The sequence below is a fragment of the Mastigoproctus giganteus genome, chromosome 4, assembly GCF_048544385.1.
Source record: "Mastigoproctus giganteus isolate SK-2022 chromosome 4, ASM4854438v1, whole genome shotgun sequence".
Lineage (NCBI taxonomy): Eukaryota > Metazoa > Arthropoda > Arachnida > Uropygi > Thelyphonidae > Mastigoproctus > Mastigoproctus giganteus.
This window is the reverse complement of record NC_143578.1, coordinates 89991194-90011521: the sequence shown is the minus strand read 5'-3', so window position 1 is coordinate 90011521 and position 20328 is coordinate 89991194. Positions and strand designations below refer to the sequence as shown.

General features: G+C 37.7%; 1 protein-coding gene across 1 annotated transcript in view; it reads left to right on the top strand.

Annotated features, from left to right (window-relative positions):
• The first annotated feature begins 5427 nt into the window (after positions 1-5427).
• The window catches only part of LOC150086896 (PX domain-containing protein kinase-like protein), a 257528-nt gene continuing 242627 nt past the window's right edge, over positions 5428-20328 (top strand). The window contains exons 1-2 of the mRNA XM_090372315.1: positions 5428-5529; positions 19920-20108. Of these exons, the coding sequence (XP_090228441.1) occupies positions 5428-5529; positions 19920-20108 (291 nt within the window). The remainder of the gene's footprint in view (positions 5530-19919; positions 20109-20328) is intronic.

Below are 20328 nucleotides of genomic sequence, written 5' to 3'. Positions count from 1 at the left end.
ATCACAGGGGAGCTCAAGGTTATCACCCAGACTGAGTACGCGCGTAGACACGACTAGCCAGGATAATACATCAGAAGCTAGCGAGGAAATACCAGTTAACCAAAGAAAGTGTACCATATTACAAGTACAAACCCCAGGCAGTACTAGAGACCCCAACCCATAAGCTGTACTGGGACCGCACCATAATAACGGATTAGACCATCCCGCACAACAGACCGGACATAACCCTTGTGAACAAGATGGAAAAGGCCATGAGGAAAAAATTAGAAAGTACACGAACCCGAGACATGAGGTCAAGGAGTTGTGGCATATGCAAGAAGTAACAACCATCCCGATCATCGTGACAACCCCCAGTATGGTGCCAAAGACCCTACATAGCAACCTAGTTGCAATACGTCTCCCAGAGAACACCTACAAGGAGCTCCAGAAAGTCGCAATTCTGAACACCTAGGATAGTTAGAAAGTTCCTGCATCAACAGTAACACCAGACATAACAATCACCCTGTGTACTTGGTAGCAGTACCCGTCGCGGAGTGAAATCCCCCAATCAGAGAGAAATAATATGAGAGCAACAAAAAAAAAATAATAATAATAATTAATAAAGGACGATTATGTAGGTGCCGGTCTTAGTTAGCCGATGTCATTTCATGTTAAGCTCAACTTCTAGTCCTTTTTTTTTATTAAAAAAAAATTTTTTTAATAAAAAAATCACTTGTATAAACGACGTATTTTAAGATTCTTCTGGCTTTCTGTGTAAGGAATCACTATTGTATACAATTTATGTTAATAAAGAATCTTATTATTATTACTACTGTATATGTCTACATGTTTACGTATCGGTCATGGAAAGAGATTGTCAAATCAGCAGACAATAATGACCCGTGGGGCTTAATGTATAAGTTGTGTACGAATAAATTGGGGAATCCAGCTGGTGATGCTATTTCTAACATTGTGTAGTGCATCTAACATTGGAACGACAGTATCAGTATCATAATGGAATATTGAGTTGAACCATGATTTGGTGCTGGGGCTGCCAAGTCAGTGGTTGAGCCTGATCCTTATCTCGAAATGAAAGTACTTAATGAGAGGTTTGGTTTGGTTTTTATGGCGCATTGTCGACTAAGGCCATGATGTGCCAAGTCAAGTTAATGAGAGCTACACAGGGAATGGAGCAGAATAAGAGTTTCGTTTGGAACAATTGGAAGATGCAATAAGGAGAATTAGAATAAATAGGGGCCCTGGCATGAACCTAATAGAAGATTTAGCCATAAATCGGTGTTTCAAATTGGTGCCCAGTCATATTTTTATTTATGGCTCAGCACGAATTTTTAAAATATGAACAGTTATGTATGTTTAATGACTGCCTAAGGAATGAAGTATAATTTTTCTCCTTGAAAAGATGTACTTGTGAAACTGATCTTGAAGTCGACACAAAGCAGCAGACAAAGTGAAATCTTATCTCCTGGTTGCTATTAATTGCAGAAGTCTTATGGGTAAATATAAAATGATCAAGGTATTTTTCTCCAAAATAACAGCATATTACTTATTGTTCATAAAATAACAAAAATTCTATGAAAGAAGTGAATTTTTCATTACTTTGCCCAAGATGACAGGCAGCTATATAACCAAACACACAACAAAAATGCACACTAATATTTCGTTGCCCACCCCTTGCTTTGTCGACTGCTGCACATTGTCGTGGCATCTAATGGATAAGGTTCTGATTGTATTCCTTTAAAATTTCATGGCACCAAACACGGATTAAAGTCTCCCGCAGATCTCTAAATGTTGTTGGTTTATTTTGCTTTACTGAAACACCCATTTTGTTCCAACAATTTTCAATTGGACTGAAATCTGAATTGTTCCCAGCCATGTTACCGTGCGAATTGATTTAGTCTTCAACAATTTTTTACCTGTGGACAGTAAAGACAGCAAAATAAATTATATTTATTTAAGCAAGAGTGTGACATTCCGTACATTTAAAACTTTTGCTAATTTTATGAAGTAATACTTATGGTTTTGGCTCTGTGATGTGGAGAAGAGTCGTCCTGAACAATGCAGTTGGCAACATCCCCATAGTGATTTCCAATTGTGGGAAGTAATTTTATCCGAAGAATATCTTTGTACACCTTAGCATTCACTGTATACTTCAAAAATTCAAGGGGCCCAACACCTCTATGTGAAATGCAGTCCAAAGTCGTTTGTGATGCAGAATGTTTCACTTGTAGAGATGATACAATCAAAATTTCTCCTCTTCTTTATTTAAATCTGCTGGCCGTCCGACCAATGCAAGTTGGATTTTGATTCATCAGAGAGAATGTTCTCCTGCCCACGTTGGAATCTGGGTTTTCATATTTTGCGTCAAAAGTAGCTTTTTTTTTTTTTTAACGTCAAAAGTAGCTTTTTTTCTTCCATCAAAAGAGTTGTTTTTGATATCTTGATGAAAAAAGGCGATCACGTACTGTACCAGTACTTGCCTTTACTCTAGTATCCTCCTGCAATATTATTGTTAGATCTATCGATGAGGATATTTTGGTTCAAACACATAGACGGACCAGCAATCTGTCCTGCGTTGCAAAAGATATTTGTGGAAGTCCACTTCCTTTCTTTCTGTAGACTTCTATTTTCTGATAAAATTCGTAATTAACGTGTCACTGTTGACTGATTACAGTGAATCCTTTTAGCGATTTCATGCATAGAATATCCCTCTGCATTCAAAGCAGCAACAACACATTTCCCATGTTGTGTTAATTGTGAAAATTTAGCCACTACAATAACACAGAATACTAGGCTCATGGCGTAAGCGCTGTCGCTTACGCTATGAGCCTAGTATTCTATTATACTGCCGCTAGGGTGATGCAATCAAGTATGACTCATGACATCATCTACGATAGTTTACTAGAGATGGATGATGCAATAGAATAATGCTATTAGATTTAGTATTACCATTAAAAGGAACAAATGATGCAAGAAAGCAAGCTTATACATCATCAACAAAAAAAAAAAAAAAGAAAAGAAAAAGAAAAAAAAAAAATGACACCTCCCATTTAACTTATTCATTCCCTTCAAGAATTTGACTAGTTCTTCCTCAAATTTATTTAAGATATTGACTTCGAAACAATAGATGGAAGTTTGTTCAGCGATCAAGCACCAGCTGGCTAAAGGTAAACTTCGCACATCTAACACTTTTGAAAACCGTTCTTCCCCAATTTGAATTTTTGCCCCCTCATGTGTGTGGTCTGAGCAAGAGAAAGAATTCCATCAGCAATTGAGCTTGCTCAATCCATTCAAAGCGTTAAACACCTCAGTCAGATATTCTCGCAGGTGTCTAGTCTCCGGACGCTACAATTTGTGGAAATGTCCTTTCTTGGTAATAGCACCCCTTTGTTCCCCTTTATCAATTTCGCTGTCGTTCTCTCTATTCGTTCCAGTAGCTCCACATCCTTCCTATAATGAGGCGTCCAGACCTGTATGGAATACTCAAGATGCAGTCTAAACATTGCCTTATACAATGGATTATCACCTCCTTATCGCTTCTAGAAAAATTCCTGTGTATCATTGACAAAACCCCATGAGTTGCACTGCTCAGAGAACTTCATATCTGATTGCACAATTACTCCCAGGTCTTTTTCATTTTCTACTACCCTGAGTGTTGTACTTCACAGTTGGTATGTTACCCCGTGGCGACTGCTACCCATATGCAGTACTTTGCATTTATCAATGTTAAACTTCAACTGCCATATCTCAGTCCATCTGCCTAACTTTTTTAGATCCTGTTGCAGTAGCATACTTTCAATACTATCATTAACCACCCTGTTAACATTTGTATCATCTTCAAAATTCGACATTACTCCTGTTTTACTTTCATCAATATCATTTATAAATATAGAAGACCACAAAGGGCCCAACGCCGAACCTGGGGTACTCCACTAATAACAGTCTACAAAGAGCAATATACATTGATTACCATTCTTTCTCTTCTCCCACTCAACCATCCCTTTATCCATAGCAGCAACTTGCCTTTATGCCACCCTGCTCCAATTGTACAGCAGTGTTTTATGTGCAACAGTATTAAAACTTCCCTGAAATAAATCCAACTATATGATATAAAAATTATTTTTTGAATCCAGTTCCTTTGTGAACACATTGTAGTAACCAATCAAATAAGATTTCTCTTTAACAAATCCATGCTGTAATTGCGGCCTTGTCTAGATGATCCTACATTACTTCTTTTACTAGTTATTCTATTATTTCCTGGAAGTGAAGTTCAACTAAGAGGTCTGTAATTATTTGTGTCACTCTTTGATCTCTCTTTGTGAATTGGAGATCCATTCGCACATCTCCACTCGGTGAGGACCTCCCTGAATCCAGGAATGCTCTCATAATTATGGCAAAGGGTTTGCTTACTTCTTTTGCAGCGTCTCTTATAATAACTGGGTAGATCTCATCCAATCAGTTTCCTTTCTTAGGTTTAATTTCAACAATATCTCTTCCACTTTCCTCTTACTTATTACAATATAATACAGCTCCCTTTAAGAGTTTGATAAACTTCTGGCATCCCATTCCCTAAAGAATGCCTCATGTGTGAATGTAAATGCAAAATTCTCATTCAGTGTGTCAGCAACCTGGGCAGGATAATCAACAGTCAAACCATCAATATCGAGCGAATCTCTTACAAAACATACGTGATAAATTACAAACTATTAAAAATTACAAAACATATATGATAAATTGCTAAATTTAACAGAAATTCGGTGAATTTTGTGAATGATGCAATTGTTTTGAGTACCACTGTACATATACTTGTTATATATCAGAGAATTCTCTCATATATCCATGTGCATTAACTTCAGGGTTCAGTGATAGGTTTCCTCTTTTTTTAGACGAAATATTCGAGTTTTCGAAGGAAACAACTTGCTGTCCTCGCCAAACTGAGTAACCCGGCGTGGTGTGAAAAAGAGTCCATAAAAGTTACATTCTCTGGTGCGAAGGCTCTCCATGGTATACTCATTATTTTACACTTTTACAATAAATAAAAAAAATATATTTGTTGCCCCTATTATCAGCATAAAGGTTCGAGACACTTTTAACTCAGAAATTTATAGCAATCTCTAATGGTAATAACTTATATCTTGGGAAATGAAGCACACCTAAATGAATTCTCCAGCTTCCTAAAGAAGATAAGTATATTTTCTCACCTCTGATTAGCATGTCCATGTTATTAATATAAATTTGAAACGTTTATATTAATAACTTGAAAGGCACACTGGCTGCTGTACCTTGCGTAAAACCAAAATCAACATCAATAAACTTGTGATAGAACTTTGGCGGCAGCACAGTAGATACTATACTTCCTACTAAGTGATGTAGATACTATTATTTAGCTTTCTGTTAGTGGTGGCGCTTTCGTTATTAAAACGCCCCATCATGGCAGTGTTTGAAAACCGAAAGTCTTCTAAGGTAATACTCGACGATACTCAGAGTTTAAGCTGTGTAATAGAAGCAGCTGAAAATGTTCCAGGACATACGGTGAGTGAGTTTCAAAGATATAACAGATTTTAAAATAGGTGAATATTCTATTTGAAACTGTATATTCAAAAATAATACCGGTGGTAATACCGACTATTGACTGCTGCTGATAAAAACAGCTGAGAATGTCCCGAGGCATATGTTGAGCGTATGTTAAAAAGTGAACTACACAGATCAGCAGTTAATATGCACTCATCTTGCGGGCGTTGTGTACTTCCCCAATGCAGAATGATGGTTATTCATTATCTGAACAATTTTTTTTTTGTTGTTTTTTTAAATATTCGCAGTATTTTCAATTGAATTGCAATATTAAAGGGTTCAGTTGTAAGCAGTAACGGACTTGGGTTCACGTGTGGAACTGAAAATGGTATAGGAGCTAGTGTAGACTCCCAAGGGCCAGAAGAGAACTACCATATGGCCGGGGGGGGGGGGGCGAAGAGCCAAGGGTAATGCAATATATATGCATTCCCCTTTATGTAAATTATTTAAATACAAAAATAAAAAAATAATTATTAATACTGTTTTATGCACAAATGAACACTTCACAAACGTGAAATGGTGTCACACAACACATTATTAAAAAAAATAATCGTCAATATATTCATCTTTACTAAAGATGAATATATTGATGTTTTGTTACTGCTGGAATTTTTTTTTTATTTAAAAAATTATGGAAAAAAATTGTAGATTAAACATGGTTTTAATGCAGTGTTGTTAGCTTTAGACAGATAATCATGCATGCTTTCATGTGTGTGTGTGTGTTTTTTGAATGACTTGTGAGCATGGTGTTGCTTGCAGAGGTGATCACCCTGAGGGTATCTGGGGTGCACTACACTTTGGGGCACCTGAAAACTTGAAACTTACATACACATATGAAGAAAATTTTAAAGGGGGATGCCAAATTGTGATTGGCACCTTGGTGTCATATTTCCTAGGAACTCAGCCGACCGGGCTAGCCGAGTGGGTAAAGTACCTACCCGGCAACCCAAAGGTCGCGGGTTCGATTCCCGCCTCGGGCTTGGATCAAAGTACTGCAAAAACCTTGGGAGGTGCAATATGGCCACAGAAGCCGATGCGCCAACAACTACCAAATCAAAAAAAAAAAAAAAAATCCTAGGAACTCCCCTGGTTGCTTGTGAAGATATTTACAGAGGCTGGACAAAAATAATGGAAACAGCTGTGAAGAGTTACAGGTAGGCACTAATGTGGTGTTGGCCAACCTGCATTTATAACAGGTTGTATTATACATGGAATAGATTCAAATAAAGAGGAATATTGGACCATTCTTTGTGGAGGAACGTTTCAAGCTCCTTGAGTGATGAAGGTAGAGGAAATCTGCTTCTCACTCTCCTTGCCCACAGTGATAATGTTTAAATCTGGTGATTGTGTAGGCCAAGGGAGATTCTTAGTCTCTGTTTTATGCTCCTCAAGTAAAGATTGGACACATCTGGCTCTGTTTGTTGGAGCATTTATCATCTTGAAACATGCCATCATATGTGGGAAACCATGTTTGTAGCATGGGATGAACATGGTCACACAGATCAAGGTAATCAGTGGCAGTAATTTTCCCATTCAGGGTGATGAAAGAACCTAAATAATACAAACTGGAGCAGTATGGCATTAAGGACAAGTTGCTGCAATGGATAAAAGGATGGTTGAGTGGGAGAAGACAGAGTGGTAATCAATGGACACTGCTCTTTGTGGACTAATGTTAGTGGAGTCCCCTAAGGTTCTGTTTTGGACCCATTGTTGTTTTCTGTATTTATCAATGATATTGATGAAGGTATATCAGGGTTAGTGTCTAAGTTTGCAAACGATACAATACAGGAAACTTCAGAAACTTTACCGAGAAAACTCATTTCCCACTTCCCCAGTTTCTACCTGCATTCTCGGTGAATAGATGGTGCATATTATTGGTAGTGGTAGTAGAAGTCGATAGCGATATATTGATTAGTTTTTTCTCATTATTAAAAGCAGATTATTGGAGTTCACGAGTGGGCTGAAATTTACTTACTGGTACACTCTGCAGATTGCCTCAGTCTTAGGATGTTTATCCCCTCCCTTCCCGCTGTTTTAACCCAATAGGAAAATGACTTCTGCTGCCACTACCGATAACATGCACCATCTGTAGAAGTTGTTTTTCTATTTTAAAACAGCGGGAAGAGGGGATAAACACCCAAAGACTGAGGCAGTCTGGTGGGTGTACCTGTAAGTAAATTTCAGCCGCGAAGTTCATTACACTCAAACTCCAATAATCTACTTTTAATAATGAGAAAAAAACTAATCAATACATCGTTATCGACTTCTACTGCCACTACAGATAACATGCACCATCTGTTTACTGAGAATGCAGGGAGAAACTGTGGTAGCGGGAAAAAAGGTGGAAAAGACTTCCATCCCTTGTTGTGGAAGTTGATAGCCTAAATAAATTTAAGGCTCAGCTGGACAGGTATTTCGAATGAACGGAGGGGTGAAGTGGAAGGTTTTTTTTTTTTTTTTTGGCTGATGCTGCATAAGCTTGCTTTCTTGCATCATATGCCTCTGCTAATGCTAAGTTTGCCCAGTAAGTTTTCCAGAAGTTTCCTGTGGTTCTCGTGTTGACTTTCTTTACCTTCACCAATGACAATAATGATAGTACACTACTGCAACAGGATCTGTAAAAGTTGAGCCTATGGGCTGAGAGGTGGCAACTGAAGTTTAACATTGCCAAATGTAAAGTACTGCATGTGGGTAGCAGTAACCCCAAAGTAACGTACCAACTGGGTGGTACTACACTCAGGGTAGTGGAGAATGAAAAGGACCTGGGGGTAATTGTGCAGTTAGATATTAAGTTTTCTGAGCAGTACAGACAGGCTGCAAGAGTAGCTCATGGTGTCTTGTCAATGATACACAGGAATTTTGCTAGAAGGAATAAGGAAGCGATTGTCCCCTTGTATAAGGCAGTGGTCAGACCACACCTTGAGTACTGTATACAGGCTGGAAGCTTCATTTTAGGATTGTCGAGTGCAACAAAGGGTTGCCGTTAACCAAGAAAGGCTTAAATTTTGCATATTGCAGCATCTGGAGGCTAGGTGCCTGTGAGGTGATCTAATTGAGGTGTATAGTAGTAGTAGTAGTAGTAGTGGCACTTGATGCAAGAAAGCAAGTGTAGGAGCTTATGCAGCATCAGCCAAAAAAAAAAAAAAAAAAATCACACCATACCCTCCAATTGCCTGTCCAGTTCCTCCTTAAATTTATTTAACCTATCAACTTCCACAACGACAGATGGAAGTTTGTTCCAGCAATTAACCACCCGCTGGCTAAAGGCAAATTTCCGCACATCTATTCTACATCTATCCTTTCTTAATTTGAACTTATGTCCCCGTAGGTTCGTATTCTGAACAAGTGGGAGGATCCCATCAGAATTCAGCGTGCTCAACCCATTCAAGGCCTTATAGACCTCAATCAGATCACCGCGCAGGTGCCTAGTCTCCAGACTCTGCAATTTGCAGAACTTAAGCCTCTCTTGGTAAGAGGATCCCTTCATTCCCCTCACCAATCGTGTTGCTCTTCTCTGTACACGCTCAAGCAAATCTACATCCTTCCTAAAATGAGGCCTCCAGACCTGTACGCAGTACTCAAGGCGTGGCCTGACCATTGCCTTATACAGAGGGACAATCACCTCCTTTTCCCTGCTAGCAAAATTCCTATATATCATTGACAAAACCCCATGACCTGCCCTAGAAGCCTGTCTACATTGCTCAGAAAACTTCATATCTGACTGCACAATTACTCCCAGGTCTTTTTCATTTTCTACCACCTTAAGTGTAGTACCACACAGTTGGTACGTTTCTCTGGGGTTACTTCTACCCATATGCAGTACTTTGCATTTGTCAAGGTTAAACTTCAGTTGCCACTTCTTAGCCCATCTGCCCAAATTATCTAGATCCTGTTGCAGTAGCACACTGCCATTACTGTCATTAACAACCCTGCCAACCTTCGTGTCATCTGCAAACTTCGACATTAAGCCTGATATACCTTCATCAATATCATTGATAAATATACAAAACAACAGTGGACCCAACACCGAACCCTGTGGGACTCCACTAATAACATTAGTCCACGAAGAGCAGCACCCATTGATTACCACCCTCTGTCTTCTCCCACTTAACCATCCTTTTATCCATTGTAGCAACTTACCCTTAATACCATTCTGCTCCAATTTGTACAGTAGTCTTCCATGCGCAACAGTGTCAAAAGCTTTCCTGAAGTCCAAGTATATGATATCAAAATTATTTTTTGCATCCAGTTCCTTTGTGACCACATCATAATAACCAATCAAATTTGTCAGACAAGACTTTCCCTTAACAAACCCATGCTGTGTCTGAATTATTGCTGCAGTCTTGTCTAGATGATCCTGCAATGCATCTTTAACCAGTGACTCCATTATTTTACCCGGAACAGAAGTTAAACTAACTGGTCTGTAATTATTCGTGTCACCCTTCAAACCTCCTTTGTGAATTGGGGATACATTTGCACATCTCCAGTCCGTGGGAACCTCCCCTGAATCCAAGGATGCTCTCATAATTATGGCTAAGGGTTTGCTTAGTTGCTTTGCCGCCTCCTTTAATATAACTGGATAGATCCCATCCGCCCCAGGTGCCTTTCTTATGTTTAACTTCAACAATTTCTCCTCCACTTTGCTCTCAGTTATTACAAAATCATTAAGCACACTGCTACAATTTGATAACCTTCTTCCATTTTCAAACTGTAATGATTCCTCACGTGTGAATGTAGATGCAAAATACTCATTCAGTTTGTTTGCTATCTGAGCAGGATCATCAACAGTCGAACCATCGATGTCAAGTGGACCAATCATATTCAGCCCCTTCCTTTTAGAGTTTATATAAGTAAAGAAATCCTTGCTGTTTTTCTTAGCATCTTTTGCCAAAGATTTCTCGTAATCCGCCTTTGCCTGCCGAACCTCCTTTGTGACCTGATTACAGACTAGCTTATATCTGCTACAGGCTTCTGCGTCGCCTGATAATTTATATGCATCCCATGCATTTTTCTTCTCTGTCACGAGTCTCATTAGTTCATTTGATAACCATTTAGGCCTAAACCTTGAACAATATTTCTTCATCGGTATGAAAAGTCTAGTAGCTTCCACGATTAATTCCTTGAATGCTTCCCACTTAGAATTTACTGTTTGTAACATCGTCAGTCGATCCCACTGTTCAGAATTTAAAAACTGTCTGAGACCACTGTACTCCCCTTTACGGAAGCAAAAACCCTTTCCTTTACCCCTGACGGTAGTTACCTCTTTGAGTAAATCCCACTTCAGCACACTGATCACTGCCACCTAGTGGTTCCTTTATCTGCAAATTCTTAATACACGAATGATCACTGCTGATAACCAGATCAAGAGTATTACTTTCTCTGGTTGCCTCTCGAACATGCTGCTGCAGAAAACAATCATCCAATAAATCCACAAAAGTCTGACTAGTGTGTGAGTGACCAAACCACAAGTTCCAGTCAATATCTGGGAAGTTAAAATCCCCCATTATAAGACATTCTGATTTACTGGCCCACTCTATTTCTCTGTACAATTGTTCATTGTACTCATTCGAGTCATTAGGCCTATAACACACTCCTACTCTTATCTTTGCTTTTGCAGTGCTTATGTCACACCAAACTGACTCAACAGTGCACTGTCCATCTATATCAACTGGATGCACTTCTTTTGATTTTATGTTTTTCTTAATTAACAGCATAACACCTCCTCCCTTTCTGTCCTGTCTATCCTTTCTGTACACATTGTACTCCCCAAATTCCAGTTCTGCATTCCTTATATCTTTGTGACACCACGTCTCTGCTATCCCAACAATATCCGCCTTTGATGTCTTGACCAACACTTCAAATTCATCAAATTTATTTACTATACTTCTAGCATTGGTATACATGCAAGCATACATGCTCCTATGCCTATTCCTTGTTACCCTAACACATCCCATATACCCAACTATTCCAGGATGACTGCCATCCGTCCCTGAAACCCCCAACACCCCTCGCTCCAGGTCGCTTCTTATTCTAATAGAAGTTGTGCAAGAATCACCTTCACCTCTGCCTGCGGTTACTGTTAAACTATTAGTCTTTGTATCCCCCCAAGCTAGCAGTTTTCCGACCCACCTAACACTGCCTCGATAGCATCAGCAAATATTCTTGCACCCTTTCTATTTAAGTGTATCCCATCCCTGTAGAAGCAATCTCTCCTGTTAACAAGTACAGTCCAGGCTGAAAAAAATTCTACCCCTTGAGCCTTGCACAATCTTTCCAGGGCCGAATTGATCGACAAGGCTCTCATCATATACTCCCTCCTATCGTGTCTGGGCAGAATTGCAGACACTTTCAAATTCAACCCTAATTCTCAGCTTTTTTTCAACAGTGACCTGTACTTGTTGAGTAATTCTGCCGGTCTCCTACTCTTAATATCATTAGTGCCAACGTGTACAACTATATCACCTTTTGTGCCCTTGAAAGATGATATCTGCTCTACAACGTCATCAACCTTTGCCCCTGGCAGACATACCCTGGTCCTGTTCCACCTATCCTTTTTACATAGCATGTTCCCCGTTTCCCTGACAATAGAGTCACCAACAACTAATAGTTCCTGTGGGACCAGCGCATTCTGCCTTGGGGGTTGCCGCTGTGTTGCGTGATGACCAAGTGCAAGCTCTGGCGTTGATGTGGGCAGCTGAGAGCTTGATGGGCCCCTCAATTTATTTCCTTCGAGGGCATCCACCCTGTCCTTCAAACTCTCATATAGGCCCATAACAACGCTGAGTTGTCGCCTGATTTCCTTACACTCCTTACATCGCGCACACACAAAGACATCCCCCATGGCAATATCATGTTCCGTTCCAGAGAGTTCGGCAAACATTTCACAAGTTGCACATTTTTTTAGGCTGTGACGTGTTGGAGAATCGCCCCCCTCAGTTCTCCCCCGAGTCACAACACTCCTGCCACTTTGTGCCCGTTGCTTTGCTGCTCTAGTTCGGGGCATGGTAGTTTAAATTAATAAAATCAATAAATTAAATATCAGTAGTATTTGAATAGAAACTATGAAATAGAAACAGTGAAGCGTATTACTATATAAGTATGCGTTAGAGCTACCTCAATTAAAAAATTTGAATTTCCTACAAAAACTTTGAATTCCCTATATACAAAAACAATGGCTACAAAAATCGAACAAAAATAACGGTTTTACCTATCGTAAGTAAAATCCACAAAAACTCTTTATCTAAATTAAAATAAAAAATAACCAGCGTAACTATAACTATATGACTACGTATTAAGTACAATATAAAACAACAATCATGTAAATAAAAGGCAAACACTTATCGTTTTTGCGGAGCCTGTAACTGTCAGCTGTAACTTTTAAATAGAGTCAGCGCCCTCTCCAAGGCCTTGAATGGTTTGAGAAGTTCAATACTGATGGGATTCTTCCTCTTGCTCAGATTACTCACCTGAGGAGACATAAATTCAAATTGAGGAAAGACAATTGTATAATAGATGTGTGGAAATTTGCATTTAGCCAGCAGGTAGTTGATAGTTGGAACAAACTTCTATCTGTTGACCTCCACTACTGTTGGCACTACAACAAGTAGACACTACAACTTAAATTCAAGGCAGAACTAGAAAAACATTTGTAGTGAATGGATGGGTGAAATGGGAAGGGTTTTTTTTTTTTTTTTTGGCTGATGCTATATAAGTTTGGTTTCTTGCATCATATGCCTCTACTAATGCTAATGTTAATACCAAGATATTGCTGCCCAAACCATTGTTGAACCTCCTCCATGTTTGACAGTTGCCAGAAGTCGGTCATGATGATGCTTTATCTTTGGCCTTTGCCAAATGTACTTGTAAACTCTCCCTGATGTTGGAAAAAGTGTGAATGATGATTCTTCTGAAATTGGCATGTTTTCAATCATCAGGCATCTAGATACTATGCCCTTACACCATACATCCTCTTTCTAGGATTAGCAACAGTACCAAGTGGCTTGGCAGTAGCAGCTGTGCTGTAAATTTTAGCTTTGTGAAGGTCTTGCCAAACCTACTTTGTTAGAAACTAGATAGCTGAAACACATTAAATTCTGCAATTATTTCTGGGAGAGAAGTTTTGTATTTTCAAGCTAAAATCAGATTTTGTTTTTCCCATACTTGGTGAATGTAGACATCACTTTCCATACAGTTTCTCTGAATATGCTAAACAAATCAGGATTAATGCCCAACTTTACAGATCGTACAGAGATGGTTAATAACGTTACAGACTTTACAGATTATACAAGATGGTTAATAACATTAATGACAGTATGCTACTGCAACAGGATCTAGAAAAGTTAGGCAAATGGGCTGAGAAATGGCAATTGAAGTTTAAAATTGATAAATGCATATGAGTAGCATTAACTCCAGCGTAACATATACCAATTGGGTGGTACTACACTCAAGGTAGTGGAAAATGAAAAAGACCTGGTGTTATTGTGCAGTTGGACACGAAGTTCTGTCAGCAGTGCAGACAAGCTGCCAGGACAGTTCAAGGGGTTTTTTGAATGATATACAGGAATTTTGATAGCAGGGTTAAGGAGGTGATTATACCATTGTATGAGCCAATGGTCAGGCCACATCTTGATTACTAGAGGCCTCAATTTAGGATGGATATAAAATTGCTGGAACAGGTACAGAGAAGGGCAACAGGATTGGTGAGGGGAATAAAGGGATGCTGTTACCAAGAAAGGCTTTTGTTCTGCAAATTTGCAGCATCTGGAGACTAGTCACTTGAGAGATGATCTGATTGAGGTATTTAAGGCTTTGAATGGATTGAACAAGCTCAGTGCTGATGGGATTCTTCCTCTTGCTCATACCACACACAAGGAAGGATGAATACACGTGGGAGTTTGCCTTAGACAGTGGGTAGTAGTAGTGGCATGTGCTGCAAGAAAGCAAGTGTATGAGCTTATGCAGCATCAGCCAAAAAAAAAAAAAAATCACACCATTCCTTCCAAATGCCTGTTCAGTTCCTCCTTAAATTTATTCAACCTATCAACTTCCACAACGACAGATGGAAGTTTGTTCCAGTAATTAACCACCCGCTGGCCAAAGGCATTTCCGCACATGTATTCTACATCTGTCCTTTCTTAATTTGTATTTATGCCCCCTTAGGTTCGTAATCTGAACAAGTGGAAGTATCAGAATTCAGCGTGCTCAACCCATTTCCCTTAACAAACCCATGCTGGGTGGTTGATTGCTGGAACAAACTTCCATCCATTGTCGTGGTTGTTGATAGCTTAAATAAATTCAAGGAAGAACTAGACAAACTATTGGAGGGAATGAATAGGTAAAATGGAAGTGTCATTTTTTTTGTCTGATACTGTATAAGTTTGCTTTCTTACATCTTTTGCCACTAATTCTAATCAGCAGTTTTAATCACTGATTTTCCCTACTAAACATGCACCAACAATTTTGCCTTTTTTCAGGTCACACAGGTTGGTCATTTTCTTCATGTACCTTTTTATATCACCTCTAAGTAAACATCAGCTTTTATCTTTCCTTAAAGAAATAAAAAAAAACAAACAAAAAATAAAACATCTATGGATGTTCAAAAATATGTTGTACAGCCATTACAAAGACTCCTACTTTCATATCAGGTGTCTCCATTATTTTGTCCACAGTATGTGTGTGTGTGTGTGTGTGTGTGTGTGTGTGTGTGTGTGTGTGTGTGTGTGTGTGTGTGTGTGTGTGTGTGTGTGTGTATATATATTATTCTTTTGTATTATCATTCTATTGTGGTTTAATCCGTCTTTTGTGCATCGTTAATGCCATTGTTTTTTGCCATGTTGGCCAATTGAACATTATACGTGACAGTGTATATTCGTTTCCAATAGTTCAATTTTCTTAAATACTGGTGTTTTTTACATATAGGTATTATTGTTAATACAATACTGGTCTTAATACAATGCTACAGATATATAAAAAAATTTTTCCTCAATAATTATCATGAAAATTTCTTTAGCAATACGCAATAAGCTTCTAAATCCTAAATGTATAGGCCATGGGAAATTAAGATAACCGAGATAAGGCTAGCTTAAAGACCAGTATTGTATTAACAATAATACCTATATGTAAAAAACACCAGTATTTAAGAAAATCGAACTATTGGAAACGTGTGTGTATATATATATATATATATATATATATATATATATATATATATATATAGACGAATAATGAACTATGGATGGCTATATAATCTGGTTAAGATTATTTTTTGTTAGTGGTGTGGCTTTGCATTGAAGTGCTTGTATCTGTCCTATTTTGAATTTTCGCTGCATCAGGACCACTGCTATTCAAGTCCTCTGCATTGGCAGTTCCTGGGGATCGGGTGGTGGACTGATCTTTCGATCGACTCGCCTTTGCGGCGATTTGTCTAGTGATCGAAATGCAGCTGTTCCCTGACCATTATTGGCCTTGTAGTCCTCTGTTTAATTGATTATTATTTTATTATCTTTGCATTTAGATTTTCTAAATTATCTTGGAGAGTTTCTGCTGCAATATTTTTACTCATGTTACCCTTCTCTTCCCTTCCTGTTGGTTTGATCGTTATGTTTAATTTTGACTATTTTCTCTCTTCTGTCTTGCCATGCTATGGGCATTATTTTTATCTTTTTAATCCTCATTCTAATTTATTTTTATATTTCAAGCATCATGTAGAGGAATAAAATATATATATATATATATAATTAACTTATTTATACATTATTATTTTTTAAAATTATGGTACTACTTTGGAGAATCAGGTTTGTAGTGACCCCAACCAACCTGCTAGTTATATATAAATCTAGCCCTAGTATGGATAGCCTTATATATAACATAGATACATATAAAAACAACAAAATTAATGTAAATTTAAAGAATCGTAAAGGAGTGTATTTATATATAAGGCTATCCATACCAGATCTAGATTGATATATAACCAGCAGGTTGGTTGGGGTCACTACAAACCTGATGCTCGCAAGTAGTACCATAATTTTAAAAAGTAATAATGTATAAATAAGTTAAGTACATATATAACCCATGCACGTATAATGTCTAATTGTTACTGTACAATAGCATTAACGTAGGAGCTAATACCCTCATTTACGCTATTTAATATTTAAATCTAATTATCATTAGACATAATTCCAATATATATATATATATATATATATATATATAGAGAGAGAGAGAGAGAGAGAGAGAGAGAGAGAGAGAGGGAAAGAAAGAAAGAAAAAGTATATGGGAGAACAGTAATAAATATCACACAGTTGTAATTAAACTGAATGGCTAGGTGTAGAGAATGTAAAACAGAGTTAAACTGAGTCAAAGTTTCGAGAATGCAGAATTGTCAATTATTTTGATAAAACTGTGAAAAATTCATGTTCTTTATTAAAAATATATATTTTTAATTAATTTTTGAAAAATTAAAACTTCCTTTAGAACTGTTGGTGAGCAAATGCAAATTTAAAAACTGCACCCTTCAACTTATACTTTGATTAGACCAGAGTGTGTCCCTAAGGAGTGCTCACTGCATGAAACATGAAGCACACATGTATACAGTTTGTTTCCAGACAGTGTCACAAAGCTAGAGAAGCATTACTGATTGGAGGAAATGGCTCGATGATAAAGTGAACTTACTATCAATAACTCTTCGTGATATCTGTCAGTCAACACATGCTTATAATTAGGTTTAACTTTTTCATAAACTTTTCCTAATTATATGATAATTAACACACATTTCTGGATAATTACTTCTGGATAATAATTTCTGGATAACACACATTTCTGGATAATTAACACAATTTTCTGCAGAGAATTCAAAGAAAACATTTTAAACGACAGGAATTAGGAGTTTCAGCTGTGTGGAAGGTTGGCAGGATTGTTAATGACACTAATGATAGTACAATATGCTATTGCAAGAGGATCTAGAAATGTTGAGCAGATGGGCTGAGAGGTGGCAACTGAAGTTTAACGCTGGCGTAAAGTACTGCATATGGATAGCAATAATCCCAGAGTAACATATCAACTGTGTACTACTACACTCGAGGTGGTAGAGATTGAAAAGGACTTGGGGCTAATTGTGCAGTCAGATATGAAGTTTTCTGAGCAGTGCAGACAGTCTGCAAGAGTAGCTCATGGTGTCTTGTCAATGATATACAGGAATTTTTCTAGCAGGATAAGGAGGTAATTATCCCCTTGCATAAGGCAATGGTTAGGCCACTCCTTGAGTACTGTATACAGGTCTGGAGGCCTCATTTTTAGGAAGGATGTAGAGCTGCTGGAACAAGTACAGAGAAGGGCAACAAGATTAGTGAATGGAACAAAGGGTTGCTCTTATGAAGAAAGGCTTAAGATTTTCAAATTACAGCTTCTGGTTTACTAGGCACCTGCGAAGTGATCTGATTGAGATGTATAAGGCCTTGAATGGTTTGAGCAAGCTCAGTGCTGATGGAGTTCTTCCTCTTGCCCAGATTAATCTCCTGAGGGGACCTAAATTCAAATTGAGTAAAGACAGTTGTAGAATAGATGTGCAGAAATTTGCCTTTAGCCTGCATGTGGTTGATTTCTGGAGCAAACGTCCATCTGTCATAGAAGTTGACAGCTTAAATAAATTCAAGGCAGAACTAGACAAACGTTTGGAGCGAATGGATTGGTCAAATGGGAAGGTGGGGTTTTTTTTTTTTTTTTTTTTTTGGCTTAAGCTGTATAAGCTTGCTTTCTTGGATCATATGCCTCTTCTAATGCTAATTACCAAGTTTGAAGAACGAGCTCCTTTGGATTTTCAACATACTTTAAAAGGTCACAATTACAATAAGATAGAGCAACAATACACTAAGTAATTCAGAACAGTTCACAACCATCTGAACTGTGCATCAAATGCTTCACTGTGCTTCATGTGCTTGATGCTGTCCAGTATATATGATGCTGATGAAAATAATTTCAGTATGTCACCTCCATTATATTAAAATGTTTACACTAAAAAGGTTTTAGTGCTGAAAGCCTCAGACTATGGAAAATTCACTAATCGAACAAGGTAGTGCCAAACATCATTTTAGTTCATAGTCAATCGTCAACCGAAGTAGTTGAAATGGCATCATTTCTGTTATATCTCATATTGTGAATATCTTCACAATGAGTTGCACTGATATTGAACTACCTTGAATAAGGGAATTCAATGTTGCTTCAACAGTGGATTCTCGAATAGGCAACCCTTCTTCGCCAGTGGATCCTTGGCGGATACCACCATTCAGGGATGGTGGTGGTGGTATCCGCTGAGAATAAGTAACATTAGTTTTCTTCACTGGTGAAGCGTTGCTTATTCAAGGTAGTGCAATATCAGGGCAACTTGTTGTGAAGGCATTCCATTGACAATATCAGATGTAACAAAACGACAGCATTTCACCTACTTTGGTGATTTTCTACGAACTGAAATGATGCTTGGCACTAACTTGTTCGATTACCAAAATGTTTAAATTTTTTTAATATAAAAATAAAGAATAAAAAATGTATTAAGTAGGAATACATCATTATAATAATGCACTGTGTATTCTTTATCACAAATTTTTTATGCAAGGAAACGTTTTGTCCTGGAAACTTCTTACTTGGGAAAATAACACATTTCAATATATAGAGTTGAAATTGGGAATTAAGAAACCAAATCTGGTACAGGAGGAAACTTCTTATGCAGTAATTTGTCTGGGTTCTACTATAATTTAAGAAAAAAAATTGAATGCACCTAAAATGTAATGCACTACACATGTCACCTAGCTTGTTAAGTTGTATAGCTTGTTAAGTTAGCATTGCCTAAACAGGTAAATCAGGCTATGCATTTAAAAATCTGAAACATCTGCCTGGTAAGCTGTTTTTAAGCTTACTGGCTTCTCATTAGCAAGCTGGTGGCCTCTATTAATGAACATGTTCCCCAACTTAGCGAAAAATATATTTTGCTTCTGTGCTGAAAGGGTTGAGTAAAATGAATGAGGAAGTAAAATAAATGCATGTTCTCCATCATAGGTGAGATGAAATCCAAGGAGCACAAATATAAAATCTGCAGGAATAACATACTGGATATACTGGAATAAGTTCACTTCAACATGGTAGAGACAGCGTCTGCTTAATTCAAAGCTGATTGGATGATCCCCTTGTGGGAATGGGAATAGTATGAATATTTTTTTTCTTTTAATTATTTTATTTTATTTATTTATTTTTGGTTGATGCATAAAAAGTATGCTTTTTGAATTGTTTGGCTTGCTGATACTAATTGAAAGGAAATAGAGCAGAAATATAATTTCATAACATTCTTTTCTAATTTGTTATAGGTATACATTATGCGAGTTCAGAGAGGAAGTTCTCCAGAAAACTCCTGGCAGATTACTAGACGTTATAGTGACTTTGATACTCTTAATAGTTATTTACAGATATCAGGTATTGAACTCCCTCTCCCACCAAAAAAGATGTTTGGAAAGTTAGAACGAGAATTCATAGCTGAAAGGCAGCAAGGTTTACAGGTGAGGTTGGTACATTAATTATAATCATTTATTTAAAATCAGTAGTAGATTTGTGCATTGAATTATCAAATGTTATTTGTAGTAGTATAATCCCTCAACATGAATTGCTGAGGGGGCTTCTATCCTGCAGTGGGTTGATAATGGCTGCAGTTTAATCACTTAGCAATAACATAACCTTGAACTTGGCTGAATATATTTGTAAACAGATTAGCATTTAAGA